This window comes from Triplophysa dalaica, chromosome 21 (genome assembly GCF_015846415.1).
Source record: "Triplophysa dalaica isolate WHDGS20190420 chromosome 21, ASM1584641v1, whole genome shotgun sequence".
Lineage (NCBI taxonomy): Eukaryota > Metazoa > Chordata > Actinopteri > Cypriniformes > Nemacheilidae > Triplophysa > Triplophysa dalaica.
Genome location: NC_079562.1, coordinates 10,427,220 through 10,452,342, shown reverse-complemented (window position 1 = coordinate 10,452,342; position 25,123 = coordinate 10,427,220). Strand labels below are relative to the sequence as shown.

The window sequence follows — 25,123 nt, the reverse complement described above, 5'->3', positions numbered from 1 at the left end:
ATTCTCTCCCTCACAGAGGATGAATCTGTGAACCTTTCATGTCTGGATAATCTCTTCTATTTTATCCTAGTGTGTCCTACTGACCTCTAGTCTGAATTTTTAAGATTGCTCAATTTGGTGCATGGTCTGCTTTCAGTAGCCTCTGGATTGAGCCGTGCTTTTCCCATTTTGTCACAATGGACTTCAGGTTGTGTATATCATCAGTATAATTGTTTGAGTAAATTGATGGATGTACACTTTTGTATGCATCTAACATTCCATTTAATAACATGCACTTAAGATCCCAGCATGATCTGTTTCAAGGGGAATCTTGTTACAGTAAGTAATCGCCATCAAATCTTACCTTTTGTACAAAAGAAGCTATTGTAATATGGTCAACATGAAATAAATAAACTTTTTTATTGTGCGAAAAGTAATATTCCTTGTAATTTACCTGTAACAATGAAAATTCTAAAACTGTGTTTATTTCTGCAAAAAAAGAATTACAAAATAAAATTATAAAATAAAATAAAAATTAAGTAATTTAGAGATAAATAAAAGAAAAATCTAGAAATAATATTTTTTTCACTCAAGTATTAAGGTACATGGTTGTTACACACTTATTCTCTCTCTCATAGTGGATGAATCTGTGAACCTTTCATGTCCGGATAATCTCTGAATTTTCAAGATTGCTCTATTTGGTGCATGGTCTGCTTTCAGTAGCATCTGGATTGAGCCGTGCTTTTCCCATTGTGTCACAATGAACATCACACTGCTTCTCGAAAGGTTTTCCAGGATTTTTCCAACATCTTATTTCCAGTTAGGTTATAATGATATCTGAATGTCCTCGACATGTAGAGTTTTTTTCTGTTTCATCCTTAAGACATTCTAAACATCTGTCAATAACCTAATTTCAGTATGCTTTAATTTAACATAATAACATTGCTGAATGCAAGACAGACTCTTGTTTATCATTGCTAAATTAAATTTGTGGTCATTAATGTTTTAGAACTGTCGGCCAACTGAAATGTGGATCCATTAAAATGCTTTGTTAGGGAAACATCCAGTAATGTTTCATATGGGAGCTGTTAATACTGTATGTGTGGTGTGCCTGTTCCTGTCGCATGAAGCTCTGGAGCCCAAGATTTACTTCACATATATAAACTACTGAGGTCTGCACATTTCTTTTCAGTCTATATTCTTAATCCTTTACCATTACATAACCTCTCCTCTCAGAAAAATCTTTCTGACTAGTGTCTGTTTGACACTAGTGTTTTTTTATTCCTAATATGGAAAGTCAATAGGCACCTTTTTTTTGTGAACAATCCCTTTAATGTTCGACTTTCAGCACTTTGGGCTTTGATAAAGAAGTACAGAGCTGGGGTCTGCTGTGTATCTTTAGCCTGCAAGTTGATTCATCATAAAGATTGCTGTCACGTACAGTTCATTTGTTACTTCTGACCGTAGGGTTCACTTTAACTGGTCTCCCTAATGTTGACGAATCTGTTGCAACGATAATGGGAGACTTTTTTGAGTCAGAACAGGCGTTCAAGCGATAAGTGAGGGAAATCTGAGCAGAACAAACCAAAATGTCCATTTGTGTTGGCAGTGAAGAACAGAGGAAGATATCTGGTGACTGTCAGTAGATAACTTCGATAAGATGACAATGGAAGACGTTGTTCTGGACTGTCATCATCTGAACTCACAGTTCTGGGGACATTAGGCCTATCATTGTTTATGTTTTTTATCAGCTCTGGCTGATGCTTGATTCTTTAATATTGCCAAAAATGATCCTTTTATGTAAATGTTATTTTGTGGGAGATGTGTCTTCTGGATCTGAACGTTGGATAATCATTGGTAATAAAATCTGAATATCTGAAGTGGAAAGAACAGGTTAGATGTCAAATAACCAATAACAATCGGGATTATTGTTCAATAACATGGCATAAGCTAAAAAAATAAAACAAAAAATAATTAAATCAGATACATAAAATACAAAAATCGAAAAATACAATTAAGACTGAAAATGTAAACACTGTACAGTACATAACCACACACATATATGTCATTTCCCTTTTCCCTCCAGTATCAAAGAGATGCTGTCAGCAAGCTCTGGTAAGTTTTAAATGTCAGGCAGGTAGGTAACATCACTCACGCTCTTTTAGTACAAAGATACATTTTGTTGAAAGGAAATCTTTTTTCAGAATGCAGATTATTTATGTACTCCATCCCTTGATCTGTTCTAAAATTAATCCTGCGCTTTCTTCTTCAACGCTATCAAACTCGGTCAGCTTCTCTTCTTTCCTGCCCCAGGACATCTAGTAAGACAGCATGTCTCTATCTTGGAATCTTTCTCTTCTCCTCCTCTGCTCGGACTTCCTTCCACAAATTCATCTAAAGGCATGTCTCAGCTAATGAATCTGATTCATGTTTCAGCTTTTACAGTTAGGAGTTGTCTTCCAGTAGGGAGGAGATTGCATCCTCCAGGATGAATACACCTCAGAGATGACAATATCGGTCTGCCGAGAGCTGTGTGCGGTAAGTCCAGCACAATGAAACTGGGGTGGGCCCGGTCACTGTTGTTTCCCATTCATAGCCTTAAGACACGTTGCCCAAATCTTATACGAGCGAGGAAGTGCCGTTCGATATGGAGGTGTTCACAGGATGTCCTGAACAGAATAGGTTGGTTAGGCGGGAAGAAGTGACAAGGCTATACTTCTGACGTAGTGTGAACGTAATAAGTGTTTTAGCCGCCCAGTTCTGTGGGAAAAACTAAGTATGCATCAGCTGCCTTTTAAAAGAAAGGCCACTGGCTGCCCCTCTCGGGACATCCGACGGATCTCATTCAGCATGCCTGCTGTGAATGGAAAAAACAGAAGCATAAAACACTTGCTGGTACATTCAAAACATAGCCAAAATACACAATATATCCTTGGGAATTGAGCAATAAATTGTCAAAATATGTATTTTGATATGACTGTTATTCTTACATCACTTTTATTGACATTATATTTTTTGCTCTACAGCACTTAACCTAATGCAAAGAAGTACTAAACTAAGTGTTTTGGACTGACACTACACAGAATATCATAAAATTCTAGTTGTTCCTTCAGTCTTAGATTTCTCACACCCAAATAAGATGCGTTGTTTCCCAGATCTAGTGACGTCTCAGTGACGTAGTCCTCTTGTGCTTCTGTGCATTCTTGCGAGCACGGTAACGTCAGCAGCTGCTAAGTGTGTTTGGAACTGACCAATGACTAAAGCAGAGGAAGACGACATAGGAAGGGCATGTAAAGAGACAAGTTCTGGGAAAGGGGCCTGAAGGTATCGTAGAACAGAATATTGTAAATATTGTTGAACGTGAAGTCAGAACAGCCGTAATGTAAGTTTTCTGTTTTTATACAAGTTACTGTATACAAGGTGAAGTGTGTTTTTTTGTGGATGACGTTAAAATGTGTTTTCTTATCCTAGATTAGGATAGACTAGGATAGGATAGTCATTGGTAAGTAAAGTTACAAAGGGATGTTGAGCATCAAACATTGCAAGTTTAGGGCGGGATTATCAGGGATCTGACCAATGGCAGATGAAGGAGGGGCGTGTTTGTGACCTACAAAATAAATAGAAAAAATCAAAAGAGAAGACTATAAATTCTGGGCTATTTTAAACCCAGAATTGGATTAAATTTAACCAGTCATGGATTTTTTTAACCCATTGTTGGTTCTAATGTGAACATGTTCTGTCTTAATTTATCCAAATGGCTGGGTTTGTCCCATTTTAACCCAAAAGTTTTATTACTGTATCAATACACTCCATTAAAAAAAGAAACATTTTCTGGCATATCATATATGTACATGTTTTTTTTCTGTAATTTCAATTTTTTTACAGTATTTAAAAAATACATGAAAAATCTGTGAAAACAGTAAAATTCTGTAAAATTACAGTTTTTACATACATGAAAAATATGGGAAAAAATAACAGTAGAATTCTGTAAAATTAGGCATATATGGTTTGATCTATGATATCACAAGATCTACAGTATCACAAGTCATATTCGAATGTGGCTAAAAAGACTGTCTACAAATGACTTATAACCACAAAAATAATAATTTTCAGGAACATTACTGCTGCATTTAAGGAGACAAGAGAGTTTCTTAGCAGGTAATTGGCTGGAATGTCTATCTCGAGTCAACGGCGAGATAGATGTGGTTTACATTGCTGTCTGCGTGAGCTTGTTTTAAGGGTTGTGTATGAGTGTAGGTGTCATGGTAAGTGATCTAAAACTTGTGTGCATATAGCCTGGAGGATTGTGTTCCAGACTGTTGTAGGGGAACGCAAACCACTTTAAACATCACCAAAGAGCCAATGATAAGATAGCGACCCATAAAGATTTGAATAGACTTGTTTTTCCTTTGGACTTTTTTGGAATGTTTTTTCCATTCTGAAGACACTGACGGATGAGAGTAGGACTAAAACTTTTACAGCAGAGAAAACTGATTTTGTAAGGCCAAAACAATCTAAAACAATTATGAGAAAGATTCTGAGACAAGAAAAAGAGCTGTTGATGTGCACCAAAGTCAAAAGTACCCCTTAAATATGTTAAACATATTTAATTGCAAGGATTATTGATAATCGACATTGTAGTCAAAATATTGAACATGCATGGGCATGAAAACCTCATGGAGTTGCTTGAGAGAATATAATAATGTACTTTTAATCACACTTCTTTGCAGTGATGACCTTTCAGTCAAATATATATGAAAAAATCTATTTGACTTCATATCTTTGTAGTGTATTATACAATTTTCAATTGCAGAACAAATTTGTGGAACCATACAGAACCCCAAATAACCTATTTGGGCCTCCGTCATATATTTATGTTGATGGTCTTCTTCTCCTTTCTGTTTTTCACCTTAAACACCTGCATGTTCAGCTTTATCTGTTCCAAATGGGTTCTCCTCTGGGTGAAAGGTTTAACATTGAGTAGCAAGATATGAGAAACAGAGATGTTGCACAACGTTTTCTCCTTTACTGTTATTACTTTGCCATTAAGTAAGTGGGAGACTGCTGTTGTAAAAGTACATTCTCTGGATGCTAATACTATCAGCCTGTACGATGGAGTGAATCTCACAGATGTAAGAGTGTTTTTGTATGTATGTGTGAGGGAAGAGGTGAGAGGAGACAGATAAATCCTGCCCAGCTCGAAAGGGCTACATCTTAAAGAGGCAGAACATCTAAACATCTCTGGTTTGTGTTACAGAGAAGCTCTGACAGTACAGGTGCTTTCTTTCCTTCTTTCTTTCTTTCTTTCTTTCTTTCCTTCTTTCTTTCTTTCTTTCTTTCTTTCTTCAGGACACCTTTAAGTTCAGTAGAAGTAAAAGTTCACCCAAAAATGAAAATTACTCAGTCAATGGGGTTCAGTGTTCTTTGTTTGCCAACGTACTTCAAAATCAGTGTTCTGCAAAGGAAAACAAACATACAGTGATTAAATGATGAACAAATGTTCATTATTTTTGTTAAAAAAATATCTCTCTGATTAAAGTGCATTCTGGCTATTCTCTTGATTTTATAATCTCATGTCAAACTTGTTTGTGTACTTTATCAGAAACTGTGCCACATATTAACAGATACCAAGAGCTTGCCACTTCAGCAGTGCCAGCTGTTTGGAGACCACACTGCATATTTCACACACATACTCTACTCATAGTACTTTAGACACCTCATTCCCATCATTCTTAACAATGAATGTTATTTGTAGGTGTTGAGAGACACACAGCACCCCTGAGAAGATGCTCTTAGAGGACCGATCGGGCATTTTACGGAATTTCTCTCTGTAGTTATGGTGTTTGTTTTTCATTTATATAGACATTGAGAGAATTCTGTGTTCTACAGTCCTGTTTTCCAAAGGTGTATCTCCCCCAGTCAGAATGCTCACATCTGGGAGTGCACGTCCTGTTTGCTTGTCCGTGTGATAAATGCTAAACATCTCATGCTGTGACACCGCATATCCTCCTGTCTATTTTTTATTCAGTATTTCTTTGATCTTCAATATCCCATGATTCTGTCTTGATCCGTAAATGTGATCCATTTTCCCAATGAATGTAAACTTTTGGCTTTAGGTTGGATATATAATCAACAGTGTGTGTACTGTTTGTGTTCTGTATAAAAACAGTGTTACTCTCTTCTTGCCAGTTTGTTTGATTTTGACTTCCTCTCTGCTAAGTGCAGTACACTTTGAGCGTGTGCTATTCCGTTTGATTTGCCGGTTCTCAACCCTTATGGAACGCGCACACTGATCTACTACTAACTGGTTGTCAGGTAGTATTCCCTGTCTTTCCATAATGTAAGTGCTACTGCCTCATGAATGGAAAAGAATACAGTACCTGCTCTTTTTGTTACAAAGAATCAAGCACTACATGGGTCAGAGAATATATGGTTTACTGTTGCATGCACCATCTGTTAAGAAGAATATGCCGCTGCCAAACCCTTTAACACTAGAGATAAAAGCATGCAAAGTGTGGTTTGGCAGAAAGCTCAGATATTCAATAGAGGCAGTCAACTGAGTGCTGGAAGTTGGTGGTGACTATTAAGGCGTTTCTTAGCGATTGTGAATGTGCAGTCAATGCGGATTGACATTTTCCCTAAATATTGTTTATATATTTTTAAATATTATTTTTCGCAGAACACAAAAGAAGATATTTTGAAGAATGTTGTTTACAAAACAGCTTCGGCACCAATTCACTGCTACAAAACCAATGCAAATTAAAGGTTCAACAACATTCTTCAAAATATATTCCTTCGTGTTCTGCAGAAAGAAGGAAGCCAAGTAGATTTGAAATGACATGAAGGTGAGTAAATGATGACAAAATGTTTATTTTTGGGTGTTTTAAGTATGCACTCTCATCTTTTCCTGGCAGATGTTATGCTGAGGCCATGCCTTAAAGTGACAGGAAAGATATCCTGGAAAAGGGCTTTTATATAAAAATCTTTATCCCATCACTTTTCAATGAGTCAGCAGGTGAAACAGACTACAAAAGTTTTGAATCTTCTGCACATCAGCTCTTTCTAAAGTGGTTTAGCAGCAGTCCGAACGCCCAGGCAGCATGCCTTGAACCTGATCCAACCAAACACTCACTGCATCTCCACCTAAATCCACCCCCATGAGCCCTGTTGATCAGGAGAACTTTCACACAATGCAAGCAATGAATGGGAAACAGCAGGAAGGAAAAATTAATAATGTATCCTGCGTCAAGAACACAAAGTGAAGGACAAATCTGTGTGCAAAGACATCCGTTTATTCAAATATCCCTGAATATACTTTATTCATCAGGCTATTGAACTAAACGTAGTCCATTTTTATTGTGTGTTATGTCAGTCTTCCAACATGATTGACAACACAAGAAAGCGTCAGGTGGGTTCTTATTTTTATGCCCTAAAAGCCAGCCTTGTTGGGCTGTTCATGCACCAAAAACCTAACATTAGAGGAGACGGAAAGTTTGACCTCCTGTCGTTGTGTCTCTGTGTTTTGATAAATGCCTGAGGTTATGGCTTAAGAAGAACATTTTGGGTTTTTCAGACAGACATTGAGAGATGTCTTTGCATTCTGCTGAATTCCAGGTGTGTCTGTCGAGTGTTTGAGGGCTTTGGTCACATGCATGAAATTAAGAATTAAGAGCAGCTAGTAATTAAAAATCTTAATTATAAAACAAGATGAAGAAGAATAAGTGAAATGACTCTGTGGTGGTTTTCAACGCATGAAATGTACTTCTCTATACTCATTGTGGAAAGAGTTATAACAATTGAACTAAACGAGTGCTCAGAACGACTTGATGCATGACACATGGACCTGAAATAAACACATTCCATATTTAAACCGATCTTTGTTTTATATTATTGGATACTAGTACTGTGGGTGGTGGATAGTTCACTTAAGGATTTTTTGTTTCAGCATCTTTATCTTCTTTTTCTGTATTTGTTGTCTCATACAAAATGGGATGTTAACATGTACAGCTGCAGAACAAATTCAGAGACCACTCTAACTTCAAGTCACCATTTCTAGATGTATTGTGGCCATTCTAGTCTTGTTTTTGTTGATTTTTAATCAAATTAAACCTCAGGAGGGACTTAAAGTCATCCAACGGCAATGTGAAAGACTGACAGCGTGAGAAGACAAAACTGTGATAAAAATCCAGGTTATCACATATAAATAATATATATATATATATATAAATCATTTTTGAACTTTTCCTAAATACACATAGAAATAGGACGTTGTATTGCTTGAAAGTGAATATTAACTTCTTTCCAGTATTTGAGGTCTGAAAAATACAGAGCATCTTTTGTATTATTTTGAGCTGTTTGTTTATTTTTTATGTTCTGCAAATAAATGCAAATAGAAAATTGTAGTTAAAAAAATAAAACAAAAACGATCGTTTTACTTAAACACATAGTTTTTTTCGCAACTGTCCTATCCACTCAGAAAATTCATTCTGAAAAATGTTTTAGTTGAATGCACTGTTAACCTCTTTGGATAAGTGTCTGCCAAATGTGTCTCCTTCCCCCAAAAATATAGAAATAATACAGGTTTGAACTTACATTAAAAGATTGCACAATCCATTTTTTTAAACAAGGTCACAGGAGGCATGCATTGGTGAGACAAAATGTCTGTCTTTAACCTGTCTCCATTCCCATGTCACCATTTTTGTCTTCATGAATTGTTTTTGTTTGAAGTGTCTGACCTAAAGTTCAAAATGAGGTGCTGGTGCATCATGCTTTGTGTGGTATGGTGAGACAATCTTTTTTGCAGGTAATTATTTGGTCTCTGTTTCTCTTTTTCTAAAATAGGAGTTAACTGAACATCTGTATTGCATTGAGGCCAGAGGTCGTTAACTTTGTGCTTTTTAAGAATTACTTGCCAGTTTTTTAAAAGGTTAGTTAGGTGAAAAGAGCTATACTGCTGTACCACTGCTGTGATTTTTATTATCAAGCTAGAAGCTGCAGATTCACTCGAATGTTAACATTTCTCCATCCCAGGAGACCACAAACTTCCGCACATCACTTAGCGTGAGAGAGAAGATGAGCAACATGGGTATACAGTACATAGGGCAGAATGATAGCTTATTGTGACAATAAAATGTAATTGTTTCCCAGGAACAGTAACAACACCTGCTCTATCAATCATTATAACTACACATTTTTGCTGATTGCAAATTAAATTATAAGTTCACTTTGGAGAAGATACCAAGTCTCATTTTCTCATTTGTGGTCTCATGTTTGGTACCACAAACATGGTTGTAGACATTGTTTAAAATGTAATGTCAAAAAACACTTAACAGACATATGAGATGTTCTTGTTGCAGCATGTGTTTCTAACATTGGATTGACTGAATGCTGATGGAATATCATACTTTGCTTGCCTTATCAGTGAATGCAGTAAAGTAATGGCTGTTAGGACTCACTCACACTGACCGTGGCCTCATTCAAAGAATTACGTAGAAACAGCTCCCTATGGCGTCTTCCCATGTCTCATGCTGTTGGTATTTTGAATAGTATTTTGGAAAGGTGCGTGCAATGTTGATTTTCATAAACATTTGCATATTGACAACTTAAGGATTTGTTCCGAGGTCAATAGAGTGAATTTAGCTGTCAGGATGACTCTCTGGTCTCATGCTTTAGCCAGATGCTTTTGATTGTTCTGTTTTAAAAACAAGAAGTTGTATGTTTTTAAAATGTTAAATGGGCCACAATTTACTAAATGTTTCGGTTGTGTTCATGATGCACTTTTCCTAATTTTTTCTATAACTTTTATCAAGCCAGCTCACATGTTATGGGGCAAAAGCCATGCTTTGACCAACTAACTAAAAAGGTTCTTGCAGCATCTTTGCACAGGGAGTTGCACACATGCTAGTGTTCACAAAAGTCTTGGAAAAATTGTCTCATCAGAACTGCGGTTCTATATTGGCCTGTGGCCTCTTTTCTATATTAGTTATTAAAATATATATATATTTTTTAGCAGAGTTATAATGTGCTAATGCCTGACTACAGTATAAGGCCAGACAACTTAAAAAAACATGATTTCTCAGAAATGTTTTAATTTAGCATTTTTATTGAAACAAACCACAAGGGTCATTTTTCAAACCATCTATTCATAAATGTTCACTTGGGATATTTCCATTAACGTAAAAATGCTCGGTCTTGAAATGTAAAGGAATAATATACAAGTTAAGTTGCACATCTGTGATTCCAACAGGGTCTCAATATTTACTTTAGTCAAAAGATGATGTCACCAGACAAGAAAGAAGAGGTAAAGTTTGGAGCTTGATCTTGGTTGAAGAGAGAATTGTTAGATGTAATCTCCCATTAGATTCTCATTTATTTGCCAGGATGGGAGGGTGGGAGTCAAAGTCCCTTAAGGGTTTCTCATCCCACCCATATCTGAGCTACACCAATCTGTACATGAATCTGTACACTCTAAACATAAATGATAATGGTGAGTCTTGATTCTGAATGATAAGTAGACTATGGAGAACTAAGGAGAACTATGTGGACATCATACTATACTTTTATAACGCTGGGCTCTATCGAACTGATGTTTTTAAACATGTATTCTGAGTTCTGGTGTTAGCTACATCTATATTCTTTCATCCTCTAAGATCTTTAATCTTATATGCTCTCTGTTGAGTTTTCATTCTACTCCAAACTGAAGATGTTAATGGCTCGTGTTGTGAAATTTAAAATAAAATATTGTAATTATCTGAAATTTTCTATCCTATTGTTTTAAGAATGCGGCAGGAATATGTGGGAAAGACATTTCAGGCTGCATTTTTCAACTGGGATTGTTTTGCTGTGGTTTTCCAATAAATTCTCAATTTAGAATAACAAAATGATGGGGTTTGTAATTTTGGAACCAAAACCAAACATTTTACGTGGAGGGCTCTTGATGGGCATGGTGGGAAATGGGAAAGCAGAGTTTAAAGCAAAAAATCATTACTGTTTTATTCACAGCATGCAAACAGCAAATCAGGTAGCATTCCAGAAGTGCTCTTATCGTGTGCAGTCAGCTACATGGACTTTAAAAAAAAATAACTAAAATATCAGGAATGTGTTATGCAAAGGTTCTTAAAGGCGTTGTTCTTGTTTAACTGTGGCCATTAGGGTTGATTTATATATTTGCCACAAATCGCTCAGTCCAAACACGACGGTGGCCACCACAGTACAAAAAGATTTTGTTCTCATGTTGAAGGAGGGAAGAGATCAAAAGGGCCGTTTTAATATTGTACTCGTCCAGATACTTGAGAGAGAGCGAGAGCGCGTTGGCGCTATAACTGTAGAGAGAGCGCGTTTTACTCTCTAACTCAATGATGAATAAAGAGTATGATCCGTTTCACCACTATACCGCAGGGGAGAGGAAACAGGCGTTTTAGAGTTGTTTGTCAATTTAGAGCTGCTGTACAAAACATGGCGGCGAATTTAATGTATGTAGGGCCTCTGTGTGTAGATATAAACAGCTTTTTCTTAGGTATTAGAAACATAATGGTTCATTACGCATTGTTCCTTCAAAGGGATACTTCACAAAAATTCTGTCATGTTTTATTTATCTACAAGTAGTTCGAAATATAAATGTCTTTGTTCTGCTGAACACAGATAAAGATAATTTGAAGAATGGTTATAACAAACAGATCTTGCCCCCCATTGACTCCCATAGTAGGAAAAATAAATTTTTCCATTATTTTTATCATTTAATTTTGAAGAATGTGGTACAGCAAACAGCTCTGGGGCACTTTTGACTACCATTGTATTTTTCCTACTGTGGCAGTTAATGAGGGTCAAAAACAGTTTGGTTATAAGCGTTATTCCAAATATATTTCTCTGTGTTCATCAGAACAAAGACATGTATACATATTTGGAACAACTTGAAGGTGATAAAATGATGACTGAATTTTAATTTTTGGTAAAATATTCCTTTATTGTACCAATCTTCTGACAGATGTAAATGTTAAGTAGAGTAAAAGATGTGCCCTCTATGTAAAAAGAAATGAAGCTGCAAACTGAGTGGTGGTTTGAATAGTGGTTATAAACCACATAGTTGTTCATCAGATTTTCTTAATATATTTATTGTCATGGCCTCTATTGACTGGTATTTACAGGCAGTGTGTGACATTAAGCAAGCAGAGAATCAAGAGCACTCTTCTAAACCAGAGACCGCTACCATTAGATCCTACAGCTTCCTTTGCGTAGCTTTGATAGCAGTGTGTAATAAAACAGAGCATTTCCTTTTTCATGTTTCTTTATCAGTTACAGTAGCTTCCGCTGATGTCGCCGCTCCTCTCGTTTTCCGTCCCCTCCTTCTAACAGAGATAAGTAGGTCATTAGGGTAGATGAGAGAAATAGAGATTTCTTATGCAACAGTTTCAGGAGGATCTTTTCACTTTCTGCTATCACTCTTCTTTACAGATCTCACCTCAAATTACACTACCATTCAAATATTTAAAGGAGTAAAATATTTTTCTTGACCTTATAAACCTTTTGATAAAAAAAATGCATGCAAGGTCTAATCAAAAATAATAATCTATAATATAAATTTAGGCTAATATAAACATAATGACTTTGAATTATGAGGACAAATCCAACATGGGTGTTACTGTTAATTAGTTAAAAACAAATCTCTAGGTGATAACTCAAGAAGTAGACTGATTCATAGGTCATACGGCGTGAAAACATGTTTTTCTGTGTCTTTGGTGTGTTATAAGTTGCCCATGCATGTATTAGACATGTCAAATTGCAAAAATGAAAGTGTCGTAAACAAAAGATGGACCACACTGGATCTTTAAAGGAAAGCACACCATGATTGTGTGTAATGTACCAAGATTGATGTGTAGAATAATGAATTAATTGAAGATGAAACATCACTCAAACTCAAATTTACATTATTTCATTGTTTTCTTTTGGAGTCCATTGCATAGATTGTACATATGGATGGTCTCAGGAAAACCACAAGCCCAAAAGGGATTTGGCACAGTGTTTGGTGTGCACACTACAAAGAGGAAACATCAGTGCACCCTTGTAAAAGCTAAAATAAAATATAAGCCTTACAGACTGAGTAAATATGGTGTGTTGAAAATTTTGGGAAAAACACATGCGGACAGAGAATCTGCCTTCACTTTAAGATTTTTTTTTAAACTTGCAACATACAGCATCAGCATAACATTACTTAAAAATTGTATAAGAATTATTTTTTTAAGTTGAGTCATCTGATTATGGAGTCAGCAACTTGTTCTTTGATTTAATGCCAAGTTTCTAAGCCTCATTAGAAGAACATTGTTTGTGGATTTTTGCTTTGCCCGTTCATTGATAATTACCTGTCCCAAACTATTTTCACAGAACAGATGCAAAGTCTAATAATGAGTAGGCATGTAAACACATGAATGCAACCTATAATTCATAATTCAGTGTCCTGTACATAACACTGGCATCGATTCTTTGAGTAGTAAATAATAAATGTTCCTATACTTGATCTAACAAACATTTCTTCAATATTTAAGAAAAAGGAATTGATTCTCTTCAGTTCTCTGATCCTCTTCATGCAATTCCTGGTCCTGAATCAATTTTGTTACGGTTTTGTGAGTGTAGCATCCTTGAACATTTTGTATCTAAAAAAGACAAAAATGTTGCAGCTCAGCACCAGGATGGTCTTAGATTTCAACGTGACTCTGTAGCACAGCAAAGAGCATTGTTGAGACTGGAATGAGTTTGAAAATGTGAGAAACAGACTTGGGCAGTAAGTCCTGCTGGCCTTGAACTCATAGTCTTTTATTTGTCTGGGATGAAACAATAAACGATATTGTGTCAGTTTTTGCAGCGTGCCAATTTCTAAACTTCTGCCCACCGCCGTTGACTCACACAGCATGCAGACCTTTGGTATATGAACTTCACAGATTGCTCTGTTTCCGATATTTTAGCACACTCAAATGACCTGTTTTCAAAATAAAATGTTCTTAAACTCACTTCCAAGACGTTGTTACTGTTATTCTGAAAATATTCTGTTTGTATGATTACTTCTGTGGTTTTAAAAGCGTAGAGTTGTTTGCCTGTATAGTTAATATATGTTTATCTCTATGTGTGTACTTCATCAGAGCAGCATGTTCTTATACCTAGCTTGCACTATTAAAACAGGTAAGCTAGAATTTCAAATTGTTATGTCTTTGGCTCAATAGAAGGATTTGCTGAGTAATAAAATGCCATTCCGGATGTTGTACCCCACTTGCCTTGTACTGAGGAATGAGCGTTTCGGGGCATTTCGAGGAATTTCAGACTGCTGATATATGATATTTCCTGTACCTCTCTGGCCATAGTTCACAGCTAACACCTAATACAAGAGACTGTGGGCAGAATGTCATTGCTGCTAGAAGGAGAGAGAGACTCCATGCTAGTTATGTGTTTTTAACATTACTAGTTTCGTTTATGTGCAGACTTTAGGCAACTTTGCAGATTTTTCCTTCTAGACACACTTTTATAATGTTGATCACATGAACAGATCCTTATAAAGTCCACTTGTGGAGAATGTTACCAAAACCAAAGTCCTTTGCTTTAGTGGTCTTCCCAACTAAGTACAAGAGAAAAAGTTAAATACAGTAATATATTGTGATGTAACATCAATTTCTGCCGAGTGACACATGAGACAAGTTGAATAAAAAAAGCATTCAGAAAATGCCATGAGCTTAACCACATTGCAATTAAGATTTATGCATTTCTCCCTAGTTTGTCTGACTGTTTCTTTTTAATTGTAGTGTCGTGTGACATGTAACAATTTTGGCCTGAAAGGCATCCAGACACAGTCATTAGAAGCACTGCTTCTGCACGGTTTCACAAAAGGTGACTAATCTACTTATTCACAGACTGAACAAGTCACAGTTAATGCTGTTTGAAATGAATGATAACCCTTGGTCCCCATCAGTGACCTGCTTTCATTCCACTATAAGGAATTCCCTCACAAATCTCCTGTAGCTCAGCCAAGTTACTTCATGTGACATTGATCAAACATTTAAGAGATTTTGTAATAAATGTTAAGAATTTCACCCAGAATGTCTCTCCCTCTTTCATCGTTTTTTACCCCCCTCCTTCTTTTGCAGTGAAGGCTGATAGTCGCACAGGAGTGTGGAGGTAAATTGGGCCACCGGTTTCCTCCTGCGGGGGCCCCAGCGCGCACCGCTGCGATCCTGTCAGACATCGAGCAGCTGAAGTCACAGTAAGCCCCAGCTCTCCAAGCTCCTGTCAGCAGGACTCTGGCCCGGCCATTCTCATCCCAGTGACAACCAGAGAATGGAGTTTGTGACCCAGAATGCTTAGCTACATATGATATGACAAAAGACCAGGCCACTGCATATGGAGAGAGAAAGCGTATTTTGACAAAGTCCGACACATGGCTTTGATGTAAAGATGTACAGCATGTGCGGTGTTCTGAAACGTTTCTTAAGCTCTTTACATATTACATATCTACTTTTTGGCAGAAAAGCTTGTTAATTTCATCCACAAATGAAAGTTTTGTCATCAGTAGAATATTTGAGGAATTCTTTGAAAGGTGTCAAAAACACAATTAAAGGGACAGTTGACACGCAAATGAAAATTTGGGTATCTGAACAAGCGAACAATGGATGATTTTCAATTTCGTGTGAAATGTTCCTTTAAATAAATGTGTAGTTTTCTGGGTGGAAAAGCATAATCTGATTGGCTTTTCAGATCCCAAAATAAAGAAATGGTTTCAGTTTGTTTGCATGACCGCTTACAGTAAGATATGAATTGGCCTGTGTGGACCAAAAGGAAATAAAAAAAACGAACTGCACTGTTGTGTTGATATGAAAAGGGGGGACATTAAATTCAGTATGTTACAAAATTGTGCATTATGTCATCCAATGCCTCTATATCAGTGACAAGTACAAGAGAACTATCTCTGATATTACATGTTTGGTACAGAGAATGTAAAACAAGAAGTGTATCTAAAAGAATAGTCTAGGCCTACACAATTTCTTCGCATGATATGATAAGTGATAATGCTGTGGGTCTTATTAATTTTCCCATCACTGTGGCCTGCTCAGCTGCTTTATATCAGCGTGCAGGCTAAAGCAGTCTTGGCATTGAGTTATCGTTCAATTTCACTCACAGCTGAGAGTGATTAGGTCACTATGTTGTCCTTATATTTGACACGGTAAGATATGTGGGGAGACGAAAAGAGCAGGCGTAATCCAATGCCGTAAAGGTGCAGATCAACAATGTAACCATTTTTCCTAAACCCCTGTCACTTTTTATTATCGTCAAGTTGGAGTAATTTGTCTAACTCCATCTGGACGCTCAATCTCAAATCGTTTTTCCGAGTGCTTGCTAGTGTTAGCATTGCAGCACGGATACCACCCCTCAAGCTCCACACGGGCAGAGTGATTCAGTCTAGCCATTTGTGCTGAAGATCTAAACAAAAGACAAGCAGGAACGTTTTAGGAACCCAGATGGGCTTTGTTACGTGTCCTTCAACAATGTGGCAGAGGCTCATTTGAAGGTCATATATCCAATCTTTACAAGTTTCATCAGTTTATGTGTCTCGTGTCAAATCTCTGTTTGCACATCTTGATGGATCCCTGCTTGACCTGAGCGGTAATGTTGCCATTCCATTGAGCGGTTCAAATTTGGGGTAGTGCTTGGATTTGGAAAAGACCCCAAGCAGCTGCTCTAGATCTTGGAGAGTCTCCAGAGCTGTATCTAATGTTCAGTTTAGCTCCATCAGCACTTTGACCCACCGCCTGCCCAGGCATTTGATATTTAAAAGCTTGGTATTAAAATAAACCACACAGGCACGCACACACTTTTTACCTCAAGATAATACAAGATTCAGCAATTCCAAGGAGAGGGTTATTACATTTAGTCTTGCACAAAAAAGCAACTAATGTGTATGATAATGAGGTATATTTCTGCACCAAGAATCAATCCCTTTTGAAAAAAAAAGAGAAGAATCTAGAAACCACTGTAGCAGGAGGCTATGACCTAACTGTTATGTTTACATATGAAACAAATATATATCTAGCATAAAAAATACACTGTGTTGCTGTATCCTAAAGACATTTCATTGACGTTTTATCTGACGTGGGCAATACAATGAATTTAGATAAAATGATGCAAATAGAGGATATAGCATATAGCAAAAAACTGAGTCCTGTTCAATTGCCAGGAAATAAACCTAGTAAATGTAAATGTATTAAATAGCATCTAAACTAAAAATATCACTGTCCACACTGTTTGATCATGCGAAGGCTCGCAAATCAGCATCAGTGAATGTAAACATCTGTGTAAACATCTGTGTCAGTGAAGGTAATCTCTCTTTGAAGGTTAGCAGCAGACATTGGCCCAATAGATGAAGAAAAAGCGATCCAGAACACAGATACTCCGGTTCACTGTTGTTGTTTTTTGCAGGGACAATTAAAGACTCATCCCGCTTTGAAAATTAGGGCCAACATTCAGCATCCATTCAAGCTTTCTATTTCCTATCTCCTCATCAAAGGCAAGAGGAAGTAAAGTTTACTCTAACTGGAAGTCATCCTTCACAATATGAACACGCTGGTCAGTTTCTCTCTCCCTCATTCATACTTTGGCCTCCAACTCCAGAAGTCTGATTCACATCTTTGATTCACATCATCTTCACCACAAAAGAAAATCAAAGAGAATTTGTTATTTTTATTTAAACCTAAAACATGCCTTTTTGGTTTGGGTCAAATCTATGACTCTTGCACTTATGTAAGAGTAGAAACGGTACATACAAGTGTTCTTGAATAGAAAGAGCACTGTGTATCATCTATGATGTTTTAAGTGTACACACAGTGTTTGTATGAACCTTATCCATGCTTTCAAGACCATCTAAACATGCACAATGACACATGAAAGATAGTCATAGCAAACACAGTATAAAAGAACAAAGTTCACAACCATTTTTGTTGAAAATAATTGGTAATTATTGAAATAATAATTTCAGCATGTGAGATCAAAGTACATGTGAAAGGTGGGGTTAGTGCAAACATGGTTGTTTAACAATATATAGAAACACTGGGGTTATGACTATTTTCTAATATAAACTGCTGTCAATGAAGACTTTAAATATCTGTGGTGTATTGTATGTAGAGCTGACAAACAAAAAAGTAGATCTTGGTTTATTCAGTGATCATAGATTGGAAGTTGTTGAGGGCATTTTCAATTAGGTGACTGTTTAATGTGCACCTGCATGGTCATATTTGCTCGGCAAAAAGACAAAAAAACATTGTTGCAAGGGATAAAAACAGCTGGCAATGGAAAAGCAAACACATACTTCATTTTTGGACAAACACATTTTATTTTGGAATAACATTAGTTTTGGCAGACTAAAAAAAATGACTGTAGAGAAAACCTTGGACATTAAATTCCTTGTATTCAAACTAAAAATGATCGACTTTAGGCTATTTAGGTTAAAATGTCCCTTACTCTTTAATGTAGAAGCATGCATTTTATTACATAGAGTAAATAACTTAAAGCTGTCTGCTTTAGTGTTAAAAACATTTTTCAAACAGTCAAATAATTTGTAAATCAGGCAACCACATATGAAATCCAAAATATACCATGTTTTAATATAACCTACCATGTTCCATTGTTTTTTTTTATCATAGTTTCTTATAGTGTATCTATATTAAATCCATTTTCCTAAAGGCAATGTAACATATTCATTGATTCATGAAGTTTGCACGCTGCATCAACGACCCAAATGGCAGGAGTGGCTTTCTCTTAGAGTACGCCCAAGTCTCGACTAATGTAATCAGAAAACTGAAGACCACCACAGTTGTATCGACCCCCTTTCTTGCATTATCCATGCAAACTAAGAGTTCCGACAACCCGCCCTCACCGAACTTCTGTTAGCGACATGGAAGTCACTTCTATAAAGTAGAGCAGAACGCTTTGAATGTGGCAACCGCACGGATAGCGCAGCTGAGCGCGGGACCGAGGAATTGTATTCGGGCTTGCATGCATTCATTCTTTTGAACGTGGACAATCATGGTTTTATTGTTCTGGGGTCTAAGCTTTTTAGTGTCACTCTCTTATTTCATGAATGCACTAGCTTCCGCAGGCAGACCGCGAGGATTAGAGAAAGGTACGAGCACTTTGACATCTTTCCAATCTTAACGTAGAAGCGCAGAGAATGAATGACTTTTTCTTGCTGGGTGAGCACAAGCGCTCTCTCCGAAAGACATTCAACAAGTAACTTTGACGTGTGATGTTTTAGAGTCCATGTTAAGTGAAAAAGGTCTGATTTGTGTTTCATTTTGTTGTGCATTAGCAAAAGAAAAGACGCTGTTAGATTGTTATTGCAATATAAATTGAACATGACCATAAATAACCTTAATGTTATTGCATTTGCATTCTCCTCCACAGCTAAGGGGTTTGGCGCGTATGAGATTGTTACTCCGGCGAGAGTGAATGAAGCCGGTGACATATTGCCAACGGGCGTGCACTTCAAAAGGCGAAAGCGGAGTATCGACCCAATAACCAGCAACATCTCCCATCATTGGGCCTCGCCGCATGTCTATTATCAAATATCTGCGTTTGGGCAGGACTACTTCCTTAACCTTAACCTCGAGTCGGGATTTATTGCACCAGTTTACGCTGTCACGATACTGGGAGCACCAAGTGAAAGTCATGATTCAGAAGGAGAAGAGGACAACACCGAGTATCAGCATTGCTTTTACAAAGGACATGTGAACTCTGGACAGGAGCACACTGCAGTGATCAGCCTCTGCTCCGGTTTGGTGAGTAGTCCAATATTATTTTTTTATAATGATCTGAAATGAATGTAAGAAGCTTTTAAATGCTGCTGAGTATAGTTTACTTTATTTTTAAATCCTGCATGCTACTTTTCATTAGAAAAGTTGATATTAGTTCATTAAAAAAAAAAAAAAAGCACTTTAACACAAGTGCTGTGCAAGTTATGTAACGTTGCTTTAGGGCACACGCGCAACAGTTTTCAGACGACTTAGTATTTTCTCAAATACAGTAGGGTGTATCTGCCATCATATACAATTGCGCTTAGTAAATGAGCTCGGTGACGCACACGCGTCAGAGCCAGAAGCTGCAATCAGTGTGATGACGTCAACTGTATTCCATATAGGGGATTCTGATGTCATCTGTTGAGGGAACGTGAGTGCGCGGCATGTCTTGCAGTTTCTCAATTCTCACAGATGAAGTAGTCGAGTGATTGGATATTGGCACAATTCCCATTAAAAATCCCACGCTCCATAAGCATAAGGTCATAAGTGTATTTACCTCAGTTTCAACGCTGTTAGAGCTGTTTTAAGCGTGCTGTCAGGAGATCTGAAGGCTTTCATTACAAATATTTGAAGGGAGTCCTGCTTTACTCCAGATTTTTGGTTAATTTGGTGTTTGCATTCCAGTCTGCTCATGAACAGTTGTGACAGCTAAATGTGATCTAAAATGTTCAGTGAATAACTTAAAATATCACTTGCTGACATGTGCTTTTGACAGATAAAGTTTCACTTCAATATTATATTTAGTCATTGAGCATGCTATATTTATACAAAACAACAAACAGTTTGTATACATTGTAGGCTATAGAATGTTTTGTCTCCCAGGGTATGAATTTTGGGTTGCTATTTATATAGCCACTCACCCCACAGGTAGGCCTACCTGTAGCAAAACTTCTGTTTATGAATTTAAATACCTGAATGTATGGCACATATGCATCACTCAAGACAATATATATTTTATGAGAAGCTTGTTTTGCTCACGAGTCAGCTTGTAGTCTGTCATGCTCCGTTGTTCACGGAGAATTTGTATAAAGTTAAAGCTGTAAAGGCTATAATAACTGGACTTAAAACTCTTCAATATGTTTCTTTCAGAAGATAAGTGGGGCATGTGCACCTTGCTTATTCATGCAGTTACAAAATTCAGGTGTCAAAACATTTGGGTTTGTAAGTTTAGCAGAATGTTCTGATAGTTATCTTTAACATTTATTACAGGTCATTGGCAAGTACACTGATATGTACGCAACATATATGTTTATTTGATCACTTTATCACTTTATGAAAGCATAGGGGGATTTTGCATGGGCAATTTAAAATCACACTTGGAATGTTTCTATATGCATCAGTGCAATAATTGTAAACCTTTTTTTAGCTTGGCACTTTCAGGTCACCTGAGGGGGAGTTTTTTGTGGAGCCCCTTCATAGCTACAATGGTGAAGATTATGAAGAAGAACACACCAAACCTCATATTGTATACAGAAAAAATGCCTTAAAGAAGACTGTAGAAGAGTCGACTGCATGTGAAACTTCAGGTGAGCATGCTGATGCACCAAAACATGGGGATATTTTAACCTTCTTGGAGAAGTTTTATCGTAAATATTATTGAGAGCCAATTATTTACAAGTCCATATGTGAACATCATCATTAGACAAGTGAAGAGTTTGGTGCCAAAAGGAGGTAAAAATTGTTCTAAAATAATGTTTTTTATTATCATGTTTTAATTGCGTTTTATTAATTTAGTAAGCTGTATTTTTATTAAGTTATTATGTCTTAAATCAAAACAAACCACCTGCAATTTAATTGATATAAATTGGATTGCATTATAAAAAAACATCATTTCTGAAAAAAAATCCTTCAAGTGTAGTTGTAGTGTAGTGACAGAATCAAAAAGCATGTATAAAATTGCTCACTGCTCATTTATTAAGACTTAATAAGACATATCCTCTGACCATTTGTTTGTGCTCCACCTCTCACCTCCCGGGAATAAAACAGCCTATCACTGATATCCATATACAGTTTTCAATGAACTATTCATAGTATTCTTTACATCCTTTGCTTTCCTATTTTAAAATGATCTTCATTGAGTAGAAGTCCGTGGAAAAGGACAAATTATTTTGGAAATTCTTGTTATCATTCCAATCTTAGTTTACTGCCACAGAATCCTGTTGACTCTTGAACTTCCTGTGGCCTGAAGATAAGGAAACTCAAGGAAGTTTCATCATGAAAGCCACGTGGTGAACGGCATTGTGGTAGAGTAATGCCAACTTCGTGTGTTTGGAAAAAACTTGTTAGAAAAATAAATGTAGATTTCATGCAAGATGCGGTTTGCACACTACTGTGTTATTCATTTTTTTGCATTTATGTTGCTGATAAAATAGATTTATAGGGATAGTACACCCAAAAATTAAAATGTTGTCATCATTTACTCACCCTCAAACTGTTCCAAACCTTTATTAATTTCTTTGTTCTGTTAAACACAAAAGAAGGTATTTGGAACAATTTATGAATATTATGAATTATGAATTTATGAGACCATATAATTCATGTTTTAAATCGACATTTGACAATAAACCATGCTGTTGGTTGCTTCCATTCATAATCACAAGCTGGTAACCACTGGCCCTCTGAGATAATTTATAAGCTAGAACTCACATGGTAAGTTACCCCATATATAAAAAAACATTTTCATTGCAGGACATAAAGAGCCACAGAGCAGACACAGGGACGATCTGAAGAGAAAATCATCCTCAAGCATGGTGTCCGACTTGGAGACCCTTAATTCCAGACTCCTCTCTGCCCCCTCCACAGAAAACGTGCACCACTCTGCTAATGAAAGCAGTAACTCCGAGCCACACAGGAGATCAAAGCGTTTCCTCTCCTACCCCCGTTTTGTTGAAGTCATGGTTGTGGCAGACAGCAAAATGGTGGAACATCATGGAAGCAACCTACAGCACTACATTCTTACCCTGATGTCTATCGTAAGTTCCGCCCAGTTAACAATACTGCCCTGCTTTGATGGGCCCCTGTCCTACAGGTCTGAAATTGGTGGGGGGGACTAGTAAGTAAATATTTTGCTCTTGCAGGAGTGAATTGGTCTGACAGATTTGATGAATCTGAATACAAAACAAATAACATCAGGTATGTCGCATAGACGGCATGCTTTGAATGCTTTTACTTGGATCTCATGGGAGGATAGGTGACCTATATTTTGATCTTGGGAAAAGCTGGATTCTTGGCAGGATCTGGCAGCAAATACTAGTTCTCAATGGTCAAGGCCAAATTCAACTCTACTTATTAGAAATTAACGTCTGTCTGGAGTCTAAATTCAACCAAAACGCCAGAAAAACTTCTACCAAACTCTTGAATCTCAAATTCTGAGACAGATTTGATTTAACAGTGAGACCCTTTACCATCTACAATGCGTCTATTAGAAGTTCTGTAAATTCTTTCCATTTGTTTGTATTTTCTTGTTCAGGTTTCTTCTATCTACAAAGATCCCAGCATTGGAAACCTGATAAACATTGTTATTGTGAAATTAGTGATTATAAAGAACGAGCAGGTATGTGTTTTTGTGATTTAATGCAAGTGTTTTTTAACTAATGAGAACAGTGATGTACAGTATGCATTTTTATGTTTTCTTTTTTTGTGTTTATTTCCTTTGCAGGATGGACCCGCTATTTCTTTTAATGCACAAGCCACTTTGAAAAACTTCTGCATATGGCAACAGAATCAGAACCACCCGGAAGACAACCACCACTCGCACCACGACACCGCCATCTTAATCACAAGGTAAAAGAGCTTTTTTATAGACTGCTTTAGATCTTGTTTTTTTTTTTACCAGGTCTTATTGCATGCACATGTTTTTAATGAAATTTCTTAAGTGTTGCAACTATGGCTCTACATGTACCGTGTGGGTTTACATTTGCCTGTCCTATTGCTTTTTTTAGGCAGGACATCTGTCGAGCGCGGGACAAGTGTGACACTTTAGGTACTTCATCTATCTCTGCGATGGTCAAGATCCTGAGCTTTATTACTCGTCATGCAAATCTGTCTTATACTGCTGTCAGAGATTATCTCGGTGGAAGAGATGGCATTAAATAATGCTATATATTCAGGTATTACCATAATCACTCTGTGCCTTCATGAATGTTTCAGGTCTTGCTGAGCTGGGAACAGTTTGTGATCCCTATAGAAGTTGCAGTATTAATGAGGACAACGGTCTCAGTACGGCTTTCACCGTCGCTCATGAGCTCGGCCACGTGTGAGTATCCTCCAAAATATTTATGTATTTACTCTGTAGGCTGATTTACATAGTTCTGCATAATTAATGATATTTGTAATGGCCAGAGATTAGCCATGTGATGTGATGACAAGCGCAACAACAAGTTAGAATGGTGTGTAGATGGTGGTCTAGTGGGTTAAACCACTAAACTGGTAAATCAAAGGTTGCTGGTTCGATCCCAGCACCCACCACCAGTGTGTCCTTGAGCAAGACACTTTACTCCATGTTGCTCCAGGGGGATTGTCCCTGTAATAAGTGCACTGTAAGTTGCTTTGGATAAAAGCGTCTGCCAAATGACTAAATGTATATGTAAGTTATGAGTAAAAGGTTGCATTAACACCGTAACATGGGTTTCACGTCTATGATTTGAATTTGTTGTTTTCACTGGTTTCTAAGGCCTCTGATAAATATTTTTTGAGGAGTTGTAAGCCCTGCATATAACCGTGTGCAGATTTTTATTTTTCCTTTGGGCCTTAAGTTTTTTGGATCTACGCACCGGATTAATGGTGTTCTTAAATATTGGTCATTTGACGCTGCTTCTCTTCTGTGACTCTGTTAAAACAACAGCAAAAGATTTTTAAGCTGTATTTTGAGCTGCACATTTGGCTGTACACAGTTTCTTCTTCAAGCGACCCTCTACAAGGTTATAGGCTTTTGTTAAATTGATAACAGTGTGTCTGTGCTTGATATACGAATCCTCAAGGTCTTCATTTTGATCTCAGCAGAAATGACTGAAGCTCTCAGTTGCAGGTACAGATGTTAAGTGGTTTATGTGTTGGAGACTCACACAGCAGTCAGATCATGTTGTTTGTTGAAAAGTGGGTTACAAGGAGTAGAACAAACAGTTGGTATATCTCACGATACTTATAAGGTAAAGTGGAGCCGAAACTTGACTTCATTCTGAACTTCTCTAGATTTCTACCAGAACTTAATCTTAGCTAACGTTCTCATCTGGCGTAGGCATAACAAAGTTAGAACAAATGCATGTACAGTCATATACAGATGACCTCTAAGTGACCTTATTGTACTCAGTTCATACAAAAAA

The 25,123-nt window shown here is 37.0% G+C and overlaps 1 protein-coding gene across 4 annotated transcripts in view; it reads left to right on the top strand.

The window, feature by feature from the left end:
- Positions 1-18,857: 18,857 nt before the first annotated feature.
- Positions 18,858-25,123, top strand: part of adamts9 (ADAM metallopeptidase with thrombospondin type 1 motif, 9) — a 30,422-nt gene continuing 24,156 nt past the window's right edge. For 3 of the 4 annotated variants that reach the window (XM_056735458.1, XM_056735457.1, XM_056735459.1), the window contains exons 1-8: positions 18,858-19,129; positions 19,411-19,784; positions 21,169-21,328; positions 22,491-22,774; positions 23,272-23,355; positions 23,461-23,585; positions 23,744-23,784; positions 23,952-24,057. In XM_056735458.1, coding sequence (XP_056591436.1) covers positions 19,033-19,129; positions 19,411-19,784; positions 21,169-21,328; positions 22,491-22,774; positions 23,272-23,355; positions 23,461-23,585; positions 23,744-23,784; positions 23,952-24,057 — 1,271 coding nt within the window. In that variant the 5' untranslated portion in view covers positions 18,858-19,032. Of the gene's footprint in view, positions 19,130-19,171; positions 19,283-19,410; positions 19,785-21,168; positions 21,329-22,490; positions 22,775-23,271; positions 23,356-23,460; positions 23,586-23,743; positions 23,785-23,951; positions 24,058-25,123 lie in introns of those variants that run through there. The other variant, XM_056735460.1, reaches the window with a different exon arrangement.